This window comes from Pogona vitticeps, chromosome 1 (genome assembly GCF_051106095.1).
Source record: "Pogona vitticeps strain Pit_001003342236 chromosome 1, PviZW2.1, whole genome shotgun sequence".
Classification (NCBI taxonomy): Eukaryota; Metazoa; Chordata; class Lepidosauria; order Squamata; family Agamidae; genus Pogona; species Pogona vitticeps.
The window spans coordinates 356596945-356616545 of NC_135783.1; the positions used below are offsets into that span (position 1 = coordinate 356596945).

The 19601-nt window shown below is 46.5% G+C and overlaps 1 protein-coding gene across 1 annotated transcript; it reads right to left on the reverse strand.

Moving 5' to 3' along the window:
• Positions 1-4857: 4857 nt before the first annotated feature.
• On the reverse strand, positions 4858-15197 carry LOC140703305 (cytochrome P450 2C18). Its single transcript, XM_072986958.2, has 9 exons — positions 14985-15197; positions 13946-14108; positions 13466-13615; positions 11120-11280; positions 9047-9223; positions 8429-8570; positions 7384-7571; positions 7006-7147; positions 4858-5387 (listed from the first exon to the last, which is right to left on the reverse strand). Exons 1-9 carry the CDS (start codon positions 15165-15167, stop codon positions 5206-5208), a joined length of 1488 nt encoding a protein of 495 aa, XP_072843059.2. The 5' UTR covers positions 15168-15197; the 3' UTR covers positions 4858-5205.
• Between the last annotated feature and the right edge of the window lie 4404 nt (positions 15198-19601).

Sequence of the window (19601 nt, forward strand, 5' to 3'; positions counted from 1 at the left end):
AAAACACACTGATCAGCATAATCACCCATCTCCTGAAAAGGACAAAAGCTGATCCCTCATTTATAAATACTCAACCCCTAAACAAACTGCACCAGAGCACCGAGTGCTACTCCTGTCCTTTGAAGATGCCGGCCACAGAGATTGGTGAAACATTAGGAAGAACAGCCTTCAGAACATGCCCAAAGAGCCCGAAAAATCCACAACAACCAATATTTTTTTTCTTAGCAAAGTAGTCGAGAGGGTGGTGGCCAACCAGCTTCAGGCTCTCTTGGATGAAACCAATGCCCTGGATCCATTTCAGTTGGGCTTCAGGCTGTGCCACAGCATGGCAACGGTATTGATCACCCTGCTGGATGACCTACTTAGGGAGGCCAACAGGGCAAGATGTCTTTGCTTGTCCTCCTTGATATCTCAGCCGTCTTTGATACGACTTGGCTCCAATCCTTTTTGGAAGGTTCTTCCCAGAGAGTTCAATTTTGGGAGAATGTATTGGCCCCATGGTCCCTCAGTTGTGGGGTCTGACAGGGTTCAATCATCTCCGCAATGCTGTTTAACATCTATATGAAGCCACTCGGGGGGGGGGTTATCCGGGGATGTGGAGCTTCATCTCAGCAATACACTGATGACACCCAGCTTGACATCTCCTTTTTTCCATCTGCAGTGGATGCCGTTCCATCCCTTGGGTGCTGCCTGGAAGCCGTTATGCAATGATGCTGTCGAATGGACTAAGGTTGAACTCGGACAAGATGGAGGTCCTGCAGGTGGGGTGACTCTCACCACAAAGAATTCGGTTTGCCATCTGGGGGTATATCTTGACCAGGACCTTACCATGGAGACCCATAGCATCCGTGGTTCGGTCTCCCCATTTACACTTTCAGACGATCACCCCGCTGTGTCCCTAGCTAGATATGGGGGCACTCACCACGCTGGCCCATGCGCTCATAGGCCCAAAGACTAGACTACCATAATGCTCTGTACGTGGGACTTTCTTTAAGACTGATGAGAAAGCTCCAGACGGTCCAGAACATGATGGCCGGGCTATTAACAGGGATGAAAATATTTCACCATATTTCCCCCACCTTGGTTGCCTTACGCTGGCTACCTATCCACCTCTGCATTGATTTCAAGGTGCTAACCATTACATACAAAGCCCTTCACGCTTTAGGCCCTTGATACCTGGTAGAGCGCTTTCTTCCACCCAGTTCTACCCGTATCACCCAATCCAGTCAGGCCGGGCGGCTGAGGGGCCTAACACCAAGAGAGGCCCGGTGGTGAAAAAGTAGAAATCAGGCCTTCTTGGCAGTGGCCCCTTGCCTCTGGAACAACTTACCTGTAAAGATCCATCTGGCTCCCTTGCTGAGGGTCTTCAAGACTAACTTGAACACATGGCTATACAGGAACGCCTTCCCTACAGCCATTACTTAGCCTACCTCCCCTTTTCTTTTTTTCTCTCTACTTTTTTTCCCCTTCATTTCTCCTTTTCCCACCTTGGACTCTGTGATTAATCTGGATTTTACTTTAGTTTTTTAATGATATATGTAAACCTCCCAGAGAAGACACTTTCTGGTTGGGCAGTATATAAATCTAATAAAATAAACATGCACTGCAGAAACTTTCATTCAGAAACTAAGATAGCAAGCATTCTTGAACAGTTAGGTGACATATGAAGTCACATCCCCACAAAGGGGTAAAGTTCCATGCGTGATAGTTGGAGTCCCACTGAGCAGGGTGGAAAATTAAAGGGTACGTTGACCACGGATGTAGAGGATAAGCCCTGTCAGCCAAGATTATGGGTGGAATTTTTCACAATGGAAAAAGTCATCAGAGGCATCCTTCAGTCTCGAGAGACTATGGTAGCGTGCTCTGTATGGAGGACTTGGAACAGCGTCTAGTGTTTTGACGCTGTACACGAAGCTGGAGTGTCCTCTCCAGGGCACGAAACCTGGGTAAAATAATATGGAGGATAGGCTGTTACCCAACAAGTAAATCCCCCCTCTCCACGTCACCGAATTAGTCCAATGGAAAGGCAACAGCCAATACAACTGGTTCCAGCAACGTCGCAGGAGTTGACAGAATGACACGAACTGCCTCCGGGACTCCAGCTCCGGATTTTGCCTCGAGGTTAACTCCCAAAGCCTTTTCCATCAGTGGATAGAGCCACAAGGCAGTGGAGGTTTGAAATCGGAGTTTTCCTTCTCCTAGATGGGCTGCCTTCCAGGGTGAACGAGTCCCACCTACCCGGTGCTGCTCCTGCTCTGCAACGACCCCGGGGCCAATCTTGGCAACCGGCACGCGGTCCATTGGAACAGCTCGAACCCGCAGTGCCTAATAAGGACCCCCACAGAGGCGCCGCCATCGTCCTCCTTGCCATGAGGGAGCAGGGCGGGTAGTTGGGACTCGTTCAGCCCTGGAAGGCAGTCCATCTAGGAGAAGGAAAACCCTGATCTCAAACCCCCACAGAGGCGCCGCCATCGACCTCCTTGCCAATGGAAAAAGCAAGGTTTGGATTACTGGGTACAAGTATACCGTCATCCATATTTCCCTTGAAGGAAGATGTTCCAAAACATATGCATTGTGTGCATTTCCTGAATAACCTACATTTGTGCTACAAACCCTGCCTGTGTGATCTGTGGTTCCTTGCTGGATCACTAAGTAGAAATGTGTCCTGTTCCAATTCCCCCCCTCCCTGGTCCCTTGGGCATTGAAGCCAGCCATAATCTGCATGGAAAGAGAAGCCTCCAAGTCAACAAACCTCCCAGCATGTCACAAGAGTCTAGAGAATGGCAGCAGAAAGTGGGAGTAGTGGCCAGTTTGGGAAAGCTGCCAGGTGGTTTCCAAAGCATCATAACATGTTACTGCAGGAGACCAGCAGGGCTTGCCACAAAGCCTGTTGCAAGCAAAATTTGGCATTGAATGTGTTATTGATGTGATAACGGTGGATTTCCAAACCCCTTCCCTGATCACGTTCGTCCATCCCTGTCCTTTTCACAGGAGCCTGCCTGCAGCCACATTCACTGGACTGCAACATGCTATCAGACTGCTGCTTGACTTTATTTACACAATAGGAGAAGATTATGTGACCTGAGAACTGAATCTAGCAAAAGGTGGAGGCCATTGCTCTCAGGGAACACCCTCGGAAGGACAGCAGACGCAAACAGCAGCACGTTTGTCAAAGGGCACAGGTGAACTCGTGGCAGCGTCTTCCACTCAAGATGGGGACACAGGGCATTGGCAATCTCATACAGTGGCTTCTTTGTCATCCAAGTTTCGATACCACAGGGAGTCATCCAAAACTGCCAGAAAGGGTTCTGCCCACCACCTCCCTCTGCCAGGTTCAAGCCAACCGGACCAATCCAGCCAATCTCTGCTCTCTGGTCTCCCTTTGCCTTCTCCCAAACACCGGCCACAACGAGACCCAACAGGCCATGCATCCAGCACAGAAACCTGCAGTTTGCTTTTAAGTGCATTTGCCCTGGTAATTGGAGGAGTATCTCATGCAAAGGAATTTCAGGCCAACCAGGAAAGGCAAAGGTAGAGAGAAAACTGCCCCTCACAGAACCATCAGCTGAAGACCCCTCTTGTCTCTCTCTCTCTCTCCATCTGTTCCATCTTTCTTCTGTGTCAAGGAAAATTGTAGGCCTGATCAGAAGGGAATGATTAAATGAGAAGCCATAACTGTCAGGTGTGCTGAAACGGAGTCAGGGTGACTCAGCATAGATGATGTCACCCAGCCTGATGCAACCCAGAGATGAAGTAATGGGATGATGTAATGCAATGAGGTCATGTGCAACGTGATTGGTCCTGTGTATGTATATATGTAGAGCTGTACTCTTAGTTATATCTTCACCTCCTTGAAGATCACATCTGCCTGCTATGCTGCCGGACTGCTGGATATATTGATGTAAACACACTATGCTGAAAGAAATGCTGCCGGACTGCGTGTCAATTATTTCTGGACCGCCAAATACTGTGCTAAAACCGTGATTTCTGCTGAGAAACCTGACATTCTGCCTCTCTGCTTGAATGATATCTGTATGATTGGAAAAGTGGGGAGTGGCTGGCAGTGAAGATCTGGGCAACAGAGAAAGCTCCTGGCTCCTCAATATTGGCTTTTAGAAGAATTCATGTGAAAAGTGGTCACATCATGTGTGAGACATGTAGTTTGAAAGACAAAAAAGCTCAGCTTCCTGAAAGGGACTAAGTTTCTAACTAGCTAGGTTCCTGCATGAGAACCTTTGCCAGAGTAGATGATTGTAGTCTCAGTGGTTATAAAAAAAGAGGGAGGAGAAACATCTAAGGAACAAACAGCTAATAATACACACAGGATTTGAGATATTCCTACTAAGATATGATGAAGATATAGATCATGATAAATGAATTCAATAAATTATTGGAAACAAATAATAAGCAGCTACATGACAATATGGATGGATCACTGAATTAACAATAGATCTAAATAATCACAGTTAAAGGCTGAGATGAATAAATCACTTTCAGGAGTTGAGAAGCATCTGAAAGCACTGGGCTCCAAAGTTGAGGAGACAGAAAAAATGGCTAAAGTGAGTGTGGAAAAAAACTTAATTGGCATGAAAATAGATTGAGTGAGATTGATAAGAACCCGGTTGATTGTGAAGATAGAGGATGGGGAAAATGTAAAGTTGTGTGGCTTTCCAGAGGGAGGAGCAGAGGATGAGGTGAATCTGATAGAATTGGTAGAACAAAAGAGAAAGATTGGTGAAAAAGGGTAATCCTATGGATTAATGCTTGGGATTGATATGTATGTAAATGTTATTTGCCACTTTTTCAAATTTCAGTTAGAATCCTGCCCTCCCCTCCAAACATATTCCAGATACCCCCTTTTTCATGGGTTCATTTTATTTTCAGGGTTCCATTTCCGCAATACAGCCCCCCTCCCAAAATATCCTGCTGTTTTGGGAAGCAGTGGTTTGGAAACTTATTAAGGGGGAATGAAGTTTATGTTGAGCAAGAATGTGGGGGAGTCAAAGTGTGGTTTTTTTGGGGAAAAATTGATGCATGTTTTGAAGTTGAGCGCCCTCTCTGTGAAAAAAGATTGTCTTTGTCTAAGCAAAGGGCTCTCTGAGGTTCATAGTTCTATAGTTTGCTGCTCAGCTGGAAAATGTCAGCAGGCTGAAATAAAACGCCCACTCCCAGATGGTTTCCAGTGGGCCCAAGGCCTCCTTCTCCTCAGCGAGGGAGAACGGAAAGCTGATAAGGCCGAGGGAAGTTGCCGGTGCTGCTCATGAGGGGACTGATGTCAATGTCCTTGGGGTCCTGGAGGGGCTTCAGTTTGAAGTGCTGCAGGATGGTGGCCAAGAAGAGGAACAGCTCCATGCGGGCGAGGCCCTCCCCTGCGCAGATCCGTTTACCTGCAAGGTTAAGAAAGGTGGGAAGTTAAGCACAAGGATGGCCTTCCTTAACAGCTGGGGAGAAAATCTCAGAACAAGGTCAAGTGGCTCAAATTTGTAGGGAATTGGCCCTCCAGGAACATCTCCTGGGAACATTATCTGCAGCCTCTCTTCCACTTATTGTCATGGGGAGGGGGAAGGACAAGGGCAAGGAATTTTGCAGTGCATGGGGTAGTAGTAGAGGCATAGCAAATACTATTGGCTCATTTCTTCATTCTGGTCCTTAGAGGAACCGAATTTGAAGCTGAAGGTCTGGCTGTATTAAGGACAGGGAAGAATCCAGCCTGAGTCACTTTGGAATGGTTTGGTACAATGGGGCTTGATTCGTTTACTCCTTCTTTACACACGGACATAATTTCTGGAGCCCCTGCAGTTGTCCTCTAGTCAACCACATGTTGATGTTGGATCACTTGGTTTCAGTCCCTTTGGTCACCATGTGACCCTCCCTTTCTCACACCCCACTTCCTGCCTTCTCTTTTGCAAAAGCTGTCAGCCAGTAGCCATTAATCCTGTTTTTATGCCCCCAAACAGTGAAGTCTATGTTGGCTTGGGCATGTCGTGAGAATGGCTGACGGTCGGATTCCAAAGGATCTCCAGTATGGAGAATGAGTGCAGAGAAATCGTCCCAGAGGGAGACCACAGCTGCGATACAAGGATATCTGCAAGTGGGATCTGAAGGCCTTAGGAATGGACCTCAACAGATGAGAAACCCTGACATCTGAGCGTTCAGCCTGGAAGCAGATGTTGCATCACGGCCTCTCCCATTTTGAAGAGACCCTTGTCCATCAGGCCGAGGCAAACAGGAAGTTACAAAAGCAGCAAAATCCGGGATCTGGACAGGGGACAGATTGGATTTGTCTTCAGTGTGGAAAGGATTGTCACTCTCGAATTGGCCTCCTCAGCCACAATAGATGCGGTTTCAAGTCTTCCATACAGAGCATGTTACCATAGTCTTTCGAGAATGAAGGATGCCTAACTAACTATGCCCCAAAGTGGGGGGGGGGAGGGTTCCATGTTTAAGCCTCATCTTTTCTCCTTTTAAAAAATTAATTATTGCTAAGTGGCATAGCGCTACGTTGTTTCACTGCTGAAGAACCCTAAGTGACCCATTGGCTGCCTTCATTCCAAAATACAGTTCTGTTTAAACATTTTATAACTACTGTACTAGTGGGCTATTTAGTCTACAGTGGGAGATGTTGAGCAATGTCAAGTTTACACAAAAACACAGAGCAAGCCGAGAGGGAATAGATGTTGTTCATAATGCTTGACGTCCTTCAAAGCCAATGCCTGAAAGCAGCCACTGTAATCATTTTGTGCAACTGACTCTTTATGCAGTTTCCTTTATGTACGTGTTGCACTTTTCTTCAGCTTCTGTTGAGAGCTCCACGGAGTGCTTTTCCAGGGTGAGCAGAATTGTTTTATTGCTTTTTCTTGTCACAGGCAAGTCAGGAGGGGCTTGATGTTGACCCCCATCGGTGACCCTCCCAGCCCTAGTCGTGCAAGACGAGGGAGCCTCCAAAGAGCCGGTCAGGAGCTCCATTGGCTTAGAGACTGGCCATTGAGGGAAGAGCCCTTTTACCTGCCGAGAAGGGCACGAAGTAGTCACTCTTCCTGAAGGTCCCGTCTTTGTTCAAGAAATGCTGTGGGTCAAATTCTGTGGGGTTTGGAAATTCTTTGCTGTCGTACAGCGCAGAGGTCAGGACAGGGAAGATGGTGGTGCCCTGAGGAGAGGAAAAAGAAGCGGGTTATGCTGTTTGCTGTCCATGTTTGAGCTGAGATTATTTTGATGTAGCTTGTGCTTCTCCTCCCTTCCCCCAACCAGGAGCCAGGTTTCCAAGCCCCCTTCTTAATCCTTTGGGCTCCTGGCAAGAGAGAAACACAGCCCTGAGCCCTGCCAAGATCCATGCGCCTTGGTCACACAGGAGCTCCTGTTTTGCCCTAAAAGCAGAGCCGGTACCTTTGGGATGACGTATTGTCGGAAGGGGGTGTCTTTGGCCACTGAGTGGGGGAGAGCCAGTGGGACGAGTGAGATGAACCTCTGGATTTCATGGACGACGGCGTCTGTGTAAGGCATCTGCCCACGGTCAGCTACGCAGGGCGCCCTGGCTCGGCCGACCACGCGGTCAATCTCTTCATGCACTTTCTCTGGAAAGGGATGGGAAAGACTCAGCACCAATTCCCTACATGCCATGGAAGCCCTGAAAGCTGAGTGGGAGATCTGACCTCACAGAATTTATTTTTGGTATTATAATTGTTAGCCACCTAGATTGGTCCTGTTTTTTTTTTTTTTTGTATAGTATTTGCTTGATTCTTTTAAGTATTTGTATACACATTGTTGCAAGCTTTAATATTGTCTTTTATGGATTTAAAGCTTTTTAAAGTTAAAAGGCAGGGTAAAATAGTTTAAATAAAGAAAGAAATACAGCAGTACAGGATGCATGGTGCATGGGGGGCTTTTGGGTCCTCTATGTGAATTTTTCTTCTAAATAGTCTCCATTCTCCAGCTCTATCCCCTGATCACCCCTTACAAAGAAGCTGCACTCCGAGATGCAGGCCATTATTTCTTCATGGCCCAACAACATATTTCAGATAACAGGTGTTCTTCAGAAGAGTTGGGTGCCTACTTTTATTGAAGGGGAAAACAGATACATGCTCTCTGCTTTTGACTCCTGGAAGCAGAGCTCTCTCCAAGTAATCTGGAAGAGTATTTCTGGACATTTAGCTCCGTGAAGAAAGCGTTTTGCTTGAAACACAACAGCTTCCCAGTTCCCACCTCTTTTTCTGGTTCTGGTGGATCCTTCCTAGTTTGGCTTGCATTTTTACTGTGCTTCTTTACCCACTGGCACCCATGCTAACTTCTATGATCACCCGAAACCCTGCCATACAGTTCAGCCTGGAATCACCCAGGCAAGAAGGGAACCATTGGGGCTGTAATGAGACATGGAGAACCTGAAAGAAGAGACTATGGGGGAGAGGGGGAGAATGGAGTACAGCTGTTTTACCTTCTACCTCTGGGTATTTCTGGAGAATCAAGAGCCCATATCTGAGGGTTGTGCTGGTTGTTTCTGTTCCGGCCGCAAACAAATCAAGTATGGATATCAGCATATTTTCAGGGGTGAACTCTGATATACCGTTCTTTCTTTCCTGGAGAAATATATACCATCAATGGCATTAAATTAGTTGTGGTGGCTAAAATAAAGGAAGAATTTAACATTTAGAATAGATTCCAACTGGAAGAAAAAGTGTACGCAACCTGGAAACACTTCGTAAATGTTAGAGCAGTATGACAATGGAACCATTGACCAACCCTCCCAACTCTGTGACAATTCTATGATTCTATTATCTTAAGAGATAGTGAGTGTTCCAACGCTGGAGACATTCAAGAGAAGTTTAAATAACCACCTGGCAGATCTGTTTTGATCTGAACACCTGCCTTGAGCAGGGGGTTAGAATCAATGGCCTTAGAGGCCCCTTCCAACTTCATTACTTTTGTGACTCCTACCGACCACCCCTTCCCTCATGGGTTTCTATGGTCAGAGAGCGGTTTGAATCCAGATTGCCTAAGTCCGAGCCCAACACTCTATCCAGAGAACTATATTAGTTGTCAGTGTTTAACCCACCTGTTCCATTTTAATGAGAAAGCAGTCAATGAAATCCCGTGGACTGTTGGGATCAAGTGTGTCCTTATGCTGTTCAGTTGCCTCCAAAACAAAATCTCCTAGCTTTTGGATGTTTGGCTCTATTGTGTGGTGAGGCCCCGGAATGATGTTCATTAAAGTTGGGAAGATATTGCTGAGCTAAAGGAGAAAGCAGAAGAGACACATACAGTAGATGTCATACATGACGTCAACTCTTCCATTTCCTTCTGGGATGCCTGGATATGCATGGATGATCTGCAGTGGTGTAGCTCAAACCCAAAGTTACATCCTGATCTGCACAAACTTTGTGGGGGACTGGTGGCTGGTGATTTCTAATAATGAGAGAAGGCCCTTGATCTCCAAAATGTTCCTTGGATCTTCATCTGGTCTACCTTCTTTAGTCTACAGGTAGATTGTCAACTCTTTCAAGTCAGGAACCTGTCCTATGCCTGATGTCTATATACAAATGCGCAGAATATGGGAAACAAGCTAGAAGAACTGGAAATCTTATAGACAAAAAAGCACAAGGGATCAATTCCAACTTCAGCTCTGTCTTCTCTCAAAAGACAAGCTACAAAACTCCAAGCAAGTGTGAAGTACAAAGAGAGGGGATAGGATGGCAGCCTGATCTTGATAAACGAAATGGTCAAAAAATACCTTATTACTCAGAATGAATTCAGATCTCAAAGGGCTAGATGAACTCCATCTATGAATATTGAAAGAACTGCCTGAGAAACTCTCAAAAGCACTGACTTACTATTTTATTGAAATCATGAAGGATGGGTGAAGTGCTAGATGACTGAAGAAGAGCTAACGTTGTTCCTGTCTTCAAAGGGGGTCAAAAGGTGGAACACGGGAACTAAAGACCAGTCAGCCTAACATCAACCCTGCAAAAAATTCTTGAGCAGATTGCAACATAGTCACTCTGCAAGCACTTCAATGTAATGCAGTTATTACTAGAATCCAGCATGGATTTGTCAAGGACCCATCCTGCCAGACTAATCTTATCTCATTTTTTCATCAGGTTACTTTCCTGGTAGACAGTGAGAATGTTGCAGTTGTAATATATCTTGATTTCAGCAAAGGCTTTGAAGACGTTCCCCATGATATTCTGATTAGCAAGCTAACCAGCTGTGGGCTAGATGGTAAATGTGTTAGCTGGATACACAGTTTATCAATGCGCTCCTTCTCAAACTGGGAGAAGGTAGCATGTGAATAACCACAAGGCTCAGTTCTGCGCCTGGTGCTCTTCAATGTTTTTATTAATGATTTGGATGAGGGAGTACGGGAATGTTTATCACATCTTCAGGTGACTCAAAATTGGGCGGAAGAGCAAATTTCTTGGAAGACATGAACAAAACTGAAAAATATCTTGATAGGTTCAAGCACTGGACTGAAAAGAACAGAATGGAATTCAGCATGGACAAGTGCAAAGTATTACACCTCGGAAAAAGAAACCAAACACAATGTTACAAAATGGGGGAGACCTGGCTCAGCAATACTACAAGTGAGAAAGATCTTGGCATTGTTGCAGATCACAAGCTGAATATGAGCCAACAGTGTTGTATGGCTACAAAAAAGGCCAATGCTATTTTAGGCTGCAATAACAGAAGTATAGTTTCCAAATCCCACAAGGTGTTAGTCCCCCTCTATTCAGCATGGGTTAGGCCTCATCCTGAGTATTATGTCCAGTTCTGGACACTATGCTTTGTGAAGGATGATGACAAATGGGACCAAGTTCATAAGAGGGCAATAAGGATGATCAGGAGGCTGGAAACCAAGCCTTATTAGGAATGGTTGAAAGAATTGGGCATGTTTGACCTTGAGCAGTGGTGAGTGCTCCAATACTGGAGGCATTCAAGAGGAACCTGGACAGATATGCTTTGATTTGGATCCCTGCCTTAATGGGGGATTGAATTCAATGGCCTTACAGGCTCCTTCCAATTCCATGATTCTATGATTCCATGTTTTCTGCACACAGGACATATCTCTATGCATAATGTAAACAAAATGCCACCCTAAAAGTGTTTCCTTGACCATGTGCAAAGGGCTTACCTGTCCCCAAGGAGAGCTAAAAGTCTTGAAGTTCTCATTCATCATGTCCAAGAGGGCTAGAAACCTCTTGTCATGGTAATCAAAGCGGGTACCAAAGACGATGGAGCAGATGATGTTGGACGGAGCGCAGCCAAGCAGGAAGGTGGGGTCGAAGGGCTTTCCTGGAAGTGCAAAAAGACTCATGTATCAGCGTTATCAATCATGTCAGCTGGAGACTGACCTGCTCACCTTGCACCATCCATAATCTGATGGGAGAGCAGAGGAGAGGCTCCTTGCTTGTGCCCAGGCTCTCCACATGAGCAAGAGCCTCCATAGAAGCACAAATCGCTTCTTTGCAGACCCATCACAGTGAGGACCGTGAAGGGGAGGGTTTTGTGTTTCCCCTTTTGGCAGAACAGCCTGAACAAGGTTTCTGCATCACCATTTTCTGACTGCTCGGAGTGAGAGCACCTCTGTGTAAGGACGATGAGGTGGCCGTCAGGGGAAGACTGACCCCAAGCAGTCTCATTGCAAGCGAGCCAGACAAGTCCTGAGATAAAAGCAAGAACCCTGTCATTCCCCGGAACCAGTTGCTGCTGGTGAGATCACTGTCGGGGTGAGGGGAAGATCGCTGGGACACGGCAAGATCCCGCTAGCTTCCCAGGGATCACCCAACTCACCCACAATGAGTTGGTGGGCAAGTTTCCTGGCAAGCGGTGTGAACCCTGGGATCAAAGCAGGAGCTCCTTAATCCTCTTTTCCTACTTCCAATATTATGGATCTTGCTGCCTTTCCTACTTCGACAGGGACTTTGCCTTGATGACTCTTGAAGTCCGTTCCAGCTTTCCAGCTGCATGAGTCCATCCCCAAAATCCTATTAGTTGTTCCTGCCAGCGTAGCTGGTGTTAATCTTAATGGTGAATTGCCACATATTAAGACCTCATCTTAGGTGTATAGTGTTGTGTTCTGAGTTTTGAAACTAATGCTATTCTTTTGTTGTTGTTTCATGCTGTCAAGTTGGAACGTTTTAGTGACCCTAATAGGGCTTTCACAGTAACTTATAGTGACTTTAATAGGGCTCTCAAACTGAGTGAGATACTTAAGGAATAGTTTTACTAGTTCTCCTCCTCCACTCAGTTTCCATGGCCAAGTGGGGACTCTGTCCACCAAACCTAGTCTGTCACTCCATCTGCTACACCATTCTTAAGGTGTGGCAATTTACTGCTGAGATTTTTACACTGGTAGTAAATCTCAATAGCATTTGGCCACTGAATCTACAGGCATTTACTTGCTTTCAGAAACATCAAATTCTTTTCAAAGAACTAATTTTACATATGTTTGTCTTTGCAGGGTTGTTTAAACTACTTTCTGTCCATAAATTAGTAAATTAAATGAGCCTCATATCTCATTAAGTGTTAATATGAAATATATCTCTAATTATTGTAAAGCAGAAATACACAAAGTTACTTTTTTCTACTGCAACTCCCATTCTGGTGGAGGGATTTTCGGTGGTGCAGTCCAATGTAGAGACGGGCATGAATCCAGACTGTAAGATCATGCTGGATCATTGTTCCAGCACTAAAGGTTCTGCACAGTTCTGTGCCCCACCCTCAGCTGGATTCCCCATCCAGCACATGCTCCACTCCTTCTCATTTCTGGACATTTCACCAAACACAGCAGCAGCACAGATGTCCCTTCTCTGCTTCCTCCAGCAGCTGCTCACTGAAAAGCAGTGCTGCAGAAATCCCTGCTCCTCATGTGAATGGGCAGTTGCTGGAGGAGGAAGAGGAAGGAAGTTGCCCTGCTGCAATTGGTGGAATGACAGAAAAGGAGGAGGAGGAGTGGAGCGTGTGCCAACTGGGAATCTGCCCAGGGTGAGGTGGGACTGGATTCTGCGGAACCTGTGGTGCTGGTATGATCCAGATTCATGCCCATCACTTGTCTGAAGTGTAAATTTTCCAAACTATCTCAACTACAAATTCGCCAACAGTTGTGAAACAAAAGAAGTGCTCATGGAATGAGTGTCTAGGAAGCAGTTATGTTAAGGAGGGAGATCAACCCTGACATTCCATTATGTCTGTCACTGCAGTGATTCTCAGGGTTCATTCAGCTGATCTGGCTGGCTAGGCAGGTGTCCCTTCCCTCCCTCCACTACTTCATGTGCCTATCTCCAGAAGCTATGTGCTAAGCAGAAGAAGACAATGATCCCAGACATGGTGGCCTTTGCTATGAGATGGTGCAGAGCACTGCTACATGCCAGTCAAGAGCAAACAAGGGAGAGCAGAACTGGGACAGAGGTGTGCTTTTGGCAGCTTGTTACCCAAAAGAAGCCTGTGGACGGAGGAGAGGTGGACGGCCCTGACCTACCTTTCGTGTCCTGGAGCTTTTCCAGCAGATACTGGGCTTCCTCCTGGATCCTCTCCTCGATGCTCTTCTTCCCCATCCCAAAGTTGCGCAGGGTGGTGAGGGCAAAGCGCCGGAGCACCTTCCATCTTTCCCCATTGCTGAAGATAATCCCTGGAACCAAGGAGAAAGACCACACTAAGCATGGAGATCTGAATGTCCAAATCCCATTTCATATATTATTTGCCAACATGGTCACTCCTTTTATCTTGCCACAATGGGAAACAAGGGCAGGAAGAAAATGCATGTAGAATTTGACCAAATGCAACCAAAATGGGACCAACAGCCTTCCACACCCTGGTAGTGAATACTAAAATATTTCTTTGAACATCAGTGCATGTGAACTGATTGTGACCCCAGGTCAAAATCAATGACTATCTCATCCTAGTGGGTAGAGGATATATTCCCACTGTTAGATGGGAACTGGCAACTAGGATAACTTACCTCTCCCTTTGTTTACTTTGTCAGCCAACGGTAGGCGTCCCCTGGGTGCGAACTCATCTGCGTGGTCAATGAGTGCTTCTTTTATGACATCATAGCCATGGAGAACCACGACAGGGTCCCCTCCGAAATGCACGGTGAACACGGGGCCGTACTTCTCACTGAGCTGGAGAAAGACCAGGGAAAGACCACTTATGCTTTCAGTGAGTAAAAAAACAGCCCTAGTGTTGAGGATGTGAAGGTGGTCAATTCTTTGCAATTCAGGAGAGGAAGTGGAAGAAGGAGAAGAATCTCTTGGGTGAAGAATCTGGGGAACTGGTTTGGAGAAAGCACAACTTTACCATCAATTGGTGGAGAGTCTAATGCCAGAAGAGCTACAGGAACTCTGCTTGTCCATCTGTCCGTCTGTCCGTCTGTCTGTCTGTCTGTCTGTCTGTCTGTCTGTCTGTCCTTCCCTCTATGGAATGCCTTGGTCACACACTGACTTTCAGCAAAGGGCAGTGATTCCGTTGGGTTGCTGAGCCCTTTGTTATGATGTTCCTGAAGTGGCCTGTCACCCAGGAATCCTCAGAAGGAGTCTCATTTTTTGTCTCGGTTTCCCTCTCTCTCTCTCTCTCTCTCTCTCTCTCTCTCTCTCTCTCTCTCTCTCTCTCTCTCTCTCTCTCTCTGTCTTTTTGCTGAAAGAGGCTAACACAGCTACCTCTTGGCGAACATTTTCTCCTGAGTCACATAATAAGTCTGCATTTTTCAAGCAGGGCTGTCTGGGCAATCACGAGATGCAGAAGATGTGTTAAAGGCAACATTCTAGCATAATTTTGCATTACTGGGGTCTTCCTTCAAACCCAGCCTTGCCCACAGAGCTCTTAGCACAACCCTTCTGTTTCCTGTAACTCATCCTGCCTGTGACCCAGCCCAAGGATGTGAAATACAACCCTCCCCTCCTTCCTCTGCTCTGGGACAAATGGCCGACTGCAAGCTCCTTGGGGCAGGGATGCTACACCCTCTTGCTGTCCTGGTCAATGGTGTTCCTTCTGCAGCTCACCTGTTGGAGAGCCTTACTGAGGAAGTTGGTCTTCAGCTGCAAGATGTTCCCCATAAGGGGCAAAGGCATTGGGCCCGGTGGAAGCCTTCCCTTGCCCTGCGTCCTGCTCCTCACGACGGCCAAGAGGAGAAGGCAAGAGAGACAAACTCCCAGGAAAAGGGTGACCGTCCCCAGAGGCTCCATGGAGGCTGGCAGTGGGAGCAGCAGGATCTCCAGAGGCCAGGAGGGGAACCTTATTTATGCTCCACATCCTGAACTTTGCACATCTGATGTTATGGGGCATCATCAAGTTAATCAGTAGGAATTCCAGGTTTTATTGCCAAATTACAGTGAGCTAGTCAGTTCTCCGACTGGTTTGTTATCAGCTGGAAATGAAATTCTCTGAACTTAAAATATTGATTATTAGGCAAGAATGTGGCTGTCTTCTGGTGACCTTCGCCAAAGGGGCAGCTGGGTTCCTCTGTGGCAACAAAACCAAGAGAGATTCTTGTTGTGATGATCGAAAAGGGAAAGATCAACCTGCGTAGGTTAGCTTGGCCTTCCCTGGACGTCCACGTCATCCGCCCCCACCGCATGGCCTAGGAGGTTGGGCTTTTCTCCTTAAATGAGGGTGTGCTAGGACCGAGCACATATGGTAAATTGGAAAGCCAATTAGCATTGCATACACCTGGGAGGCAGGAAAGTTTTAAGGGTCGGATCATACTTCTGCAGTTTTAGAGAGCAGGTTGGGTAGGTGGGGCTCGTCAGCCATGGAAGGCAGCCCATCTAGGAGAAGGAAAACTCCAATTCCAAACCTCCACGGCCTTGTGGCTATATCCACTGATGGAAAAGGCTTCAGGAGCTAACCTGAAGGTAAAATCCGGCGCTGGAATCCCGAAGGCAGTTTGTGTCATTTTGTCAACTCCTGCGACGTTGCTAGAACCAGTTGTATTGACTCTTGCCTTTCCATTGGACCATTTCAGCAATGTGGAGGGGGGGATTTGCTGCTTTGGTAATAGCCTATCCTCCATATCATTTTACCCAGGCTTCATGCTCAGGAGAGGACACTCCTCAATACAGAGCATGTTACCATAGTCTCTCGAGGCTGAAGGATGCCTATGATGAAGACAGGCCTACCAAGTGCCCAGGAGCTGCAGCTGGCATGATCTGATGAGCATCCTGGCCCCTGCCCAGCAATCTCCAAAGTCCAAGCGTGCCTGTCCCGTGACCGGAGGACGAGAGAGCCTCAGGGTCCTCTTGTTGCACCCCCTGCCACCCAAGGATCTCCTCAGCCTGTGCTTGCAGAGTTGCCAGATGTAGCGCTGAGTTCCCCCAACGGATTGTGCTGGGCGTTTCTGACGTTAGTTGTCTGCCCAGCAACCTTATCAGGGGCAGCCCATGGACACCACGGGCACGTCTTGATGGTTACCTGGCCTAGACAGGTGGCAGAGCATCCTCATAATTTGTTTTTTTTTAACTGGTTGGGGTCAAGGGGAACAAGGGGGTGTCCCCTCCGCTCCCCTCAAATTCCCAACCTCTGGCTCTGCAGCCAGATCCCTAAACCACTGAGCTGTCCAGCCAGTTCTGCACTGCTAATCATCTCCACAGACCATCATCTGACATCAAGTGGCCAGACTCTGTCTGGATTCTTTGTTGGAAGTGCTGATGACTCACCTGGGGCAAAAGAAATGCCCCTTGGTGTGAAATGAGCAGGTCCGTCTTCCTCTCCTGCTTCCCAGCCAAACAAAGACCAGCTGAGGGCAATGCATCAACTATATCTACTAAACCCATAAAAACCTCTGTTATATAACTCATTATAAAACGAAGCCTAGCAAGGCAACTTTGTCATCAAACCCTCTCTCTGCAGTTCACCAGAGTTCAGCCGCTCTGGGGCCTCCTGCCCGCTCTTCCAGGTACACAAGCCAACCCAGTTCACCAGAGTTCAGTTTCCACAAGGGGAAGATCCTGCCTGATTAGGGGGAGGGAAGATACATCTAGATAAATCAAGGGTCAACCCCGTGTGTGTTTATCTTTGTTCCTGTTTGAGTGCACAGGGTAAAAGGTCAGGGGTTTTGATCCACCAGAGGAACAGAAGGGGGCAGTTAGAAAGGAGGAGCTGCCCGCAGGGTGCAAATGCAAGGCGCAAGGGCCACCTTGGGAACCATGAGGGTGAACCCGGAAGGTGGGTGGGTGGGGATCCTCAGGAAGGGGCTCTCCTTGTGAGGTTCCCCTTTAGAGAGAGGGGGGGGACTGGAGAGGGAAGGAGGCTGTCCCAGTAGTAGGAAGGAGGTGCTGATACCCTCCTGGATTTCAGCAGTGGAACTTCCGGATCTGCTTGCAGGAGGGGCTGTGAAAGGGAACAATGGCTCTCTACCTGATTCAGTAAAAGGGTTATTCCAGAGACAGACACAGACCCATGCACACATTTATGTATATACATGGACGGGTGCTTGCTTTTTCACAAGCCCTATTTTTTTTTGACAGTGTTAAACAAATTAAAGGCAACACCACATTTAATGAAGAGTTTTGGGGACAGGGTTTGTTTGGGTTGATTCCTTTCTGCTTGTCCGACTGTTCCTGCTGTTGCTGGACACCATAGTTTTCAGGGATGAAATTCAGCAAGTGGAGGTGATAAAAGCCCAGCAGGGCAAGGAGTACTAGAGAAAAACAAGGGGAAGAAAAACACACATGGTCCTAAATGTCTCTACACTAATGCATACAGCATGGGAAATAAACGAGATGAACTGGAACTCATAATTTGTTTATTCTTCAGTGGTCAGCTTTCTTTATGATCCAGCTCTCACCTCCATACATCACTACAGGGAAAACCATAGCTTTGACTATTTGGACTTTTGTTGGCAAGGTGTTGTCTCTGCTTTTTAAGATGCTGTCGAGGTTTGTCATCGCTTTCCTCCCAAGAAGCAGGCGTCTTTTAATTTTGTGGCTGCTGTCTCCATCTGCAGTGATTATGGAGCCCAAGAAAGTGAAATCTGTCACTGCCTCCATATCTTCCCCTTCTATTTCCCAGGAGGTGATGGGACCAGTGGCCATGATCTTATTTTTTTTATGTTGAGCTTCAGACCGTTTTTTGCACTCTCCTCTTTCACCCTCATTACAAGGTTCCTTAATTCCTCCTCACTTTCTGCCATCAGAGTGGTGTCATCTGCATATCAGAGATTGTTGATATTTCTTCCCGCAATCTTAATTCCAGTTTGGGATTCCTCCAGTCCAGCATTCTGCATGATGTATTCTGCATATAAATTAAATAAGCCGGAGGACAATATATAGCCTTGTCATACTCCTTTCCCAATTTTGAACCAACCCGTTGTTCCATATCCAGTTCTAACTGTTGCTTCCTGTCCCATATATAGGTTTCTCAGGAGATGGATAAGGTGGTCAGGCATGGCCCTTTCTTTAAGGACTTGCCATAGTTTGCTGTGGTCCACACAATCAAAGGCTTTTGCATAATCAATGAAGCAGAATTAGATATTTTTCTGGAACTCTCTGGCTTTCTCTCTAATCCAGCGCATGTTAGCAATTTGGTCTCTACAGTGGGGTCTCTACTTAAGAACGTCTCTACTTAAGAACAATCCAACTTAAGAACAGTTCCATTTGCTAAATTTTGCTTCTACTTGAGAACAGAAATCCAAGATAAGAACAGGAAAAGAAAACCTTTCCTGCTCTTTTTTTAACCTTAAGTCATCTTAGGTTAAAAAAAATTCTCCCCCTAGTGGTAGAGTACATATTAACCAGCTTTGCATTAGTTCCTATGGGAACTAATGCTTCAATGTACGAACACACCTCTACATAACAAAAAAAACAGCCAGAACGGATTAATTGGTTTTCAGTCCATTCCTATGGGAAATTTTGCTTCAACTTAAGAACGTTGCAACTTAAGAACACCATTCCAAAACGGATTAAGTTCTTAAGTAGAGGTTCTACTGTAGTTTCTATGGACGGAAAAGAGCAGATACGGATTAAATGGTTTTCAATGCATTCCTATGGGAAATGCAGATTCAACATAAGAACTTTTCTACTTGAGAACGACCTTCCAATACAGATTAAGTTCTTAAGTAGAGACCCCACTGTAGTTCCTCTGCCCCTTGAAATCCAGCTTGTGCTTCTGGGAGTTCTCGGTCCACATACTGCTGAAGCCTACCTTGTAGGATTTTGACCATAACCTTGCTAGCGTGTGAGATGAGTGCAATTGTCCGGTAGTTGGAGCATTCTTTGGCACTGCCCTTCTTTGGTATTGGGATGTAGACTAATCTTTTCCAGTCCTCTGGCCACTGTTGAGTTTTCCAAACTTGTTGGCATATTGAATGTAGCACCTTAACAGCATCATCTTTTAAGATTCATGGATTGCTGCCTTGTCGTGGCGAAGGGGCTTGAGTAACTCAGAGAAGCTATGGGCTATGCCGTGCAGGGACACCCAAGATGGACAGGTCATAGTGGAGAGTTCTGACTAAATGTGATCCATCTGGAGTAGGAACTGGCAATGCCACTCCAGTATCTTTCCCAAGAACACCCCATGATCAGAAACAAAAGATATAATAATTGCCTGAATTGAATTCTCTCTACATCCAGAAAATGAAAATAGTGTCTTTCTCTATTCTGAACCTGCTATTCTGGCGGAAT

Coding starts and splice junctions, on each gene's coding strand:
- LOC140703305 (XM_072986958.2), bottom strand. CDS start 15,167: ATGGAGCCTCTGGGGACGGTCACCCTTTTCCTGGGAGTTTGTCTCTCT. Junction 9,224..11,119: donor TTAGCTCTCCTTGGGGACAG/GTAAGCCCTTTG, acceptor TTTCTCCTTTAG/CTCAGCAATATCTTCCCAAC. Junction 7,572..8,428: donor GAAATACCCAGAGGTAGAAG/GTAAAACAGCTG, acceptor ATCCCTTTCCAG/AGAAAGTGCATGAAGAGATT.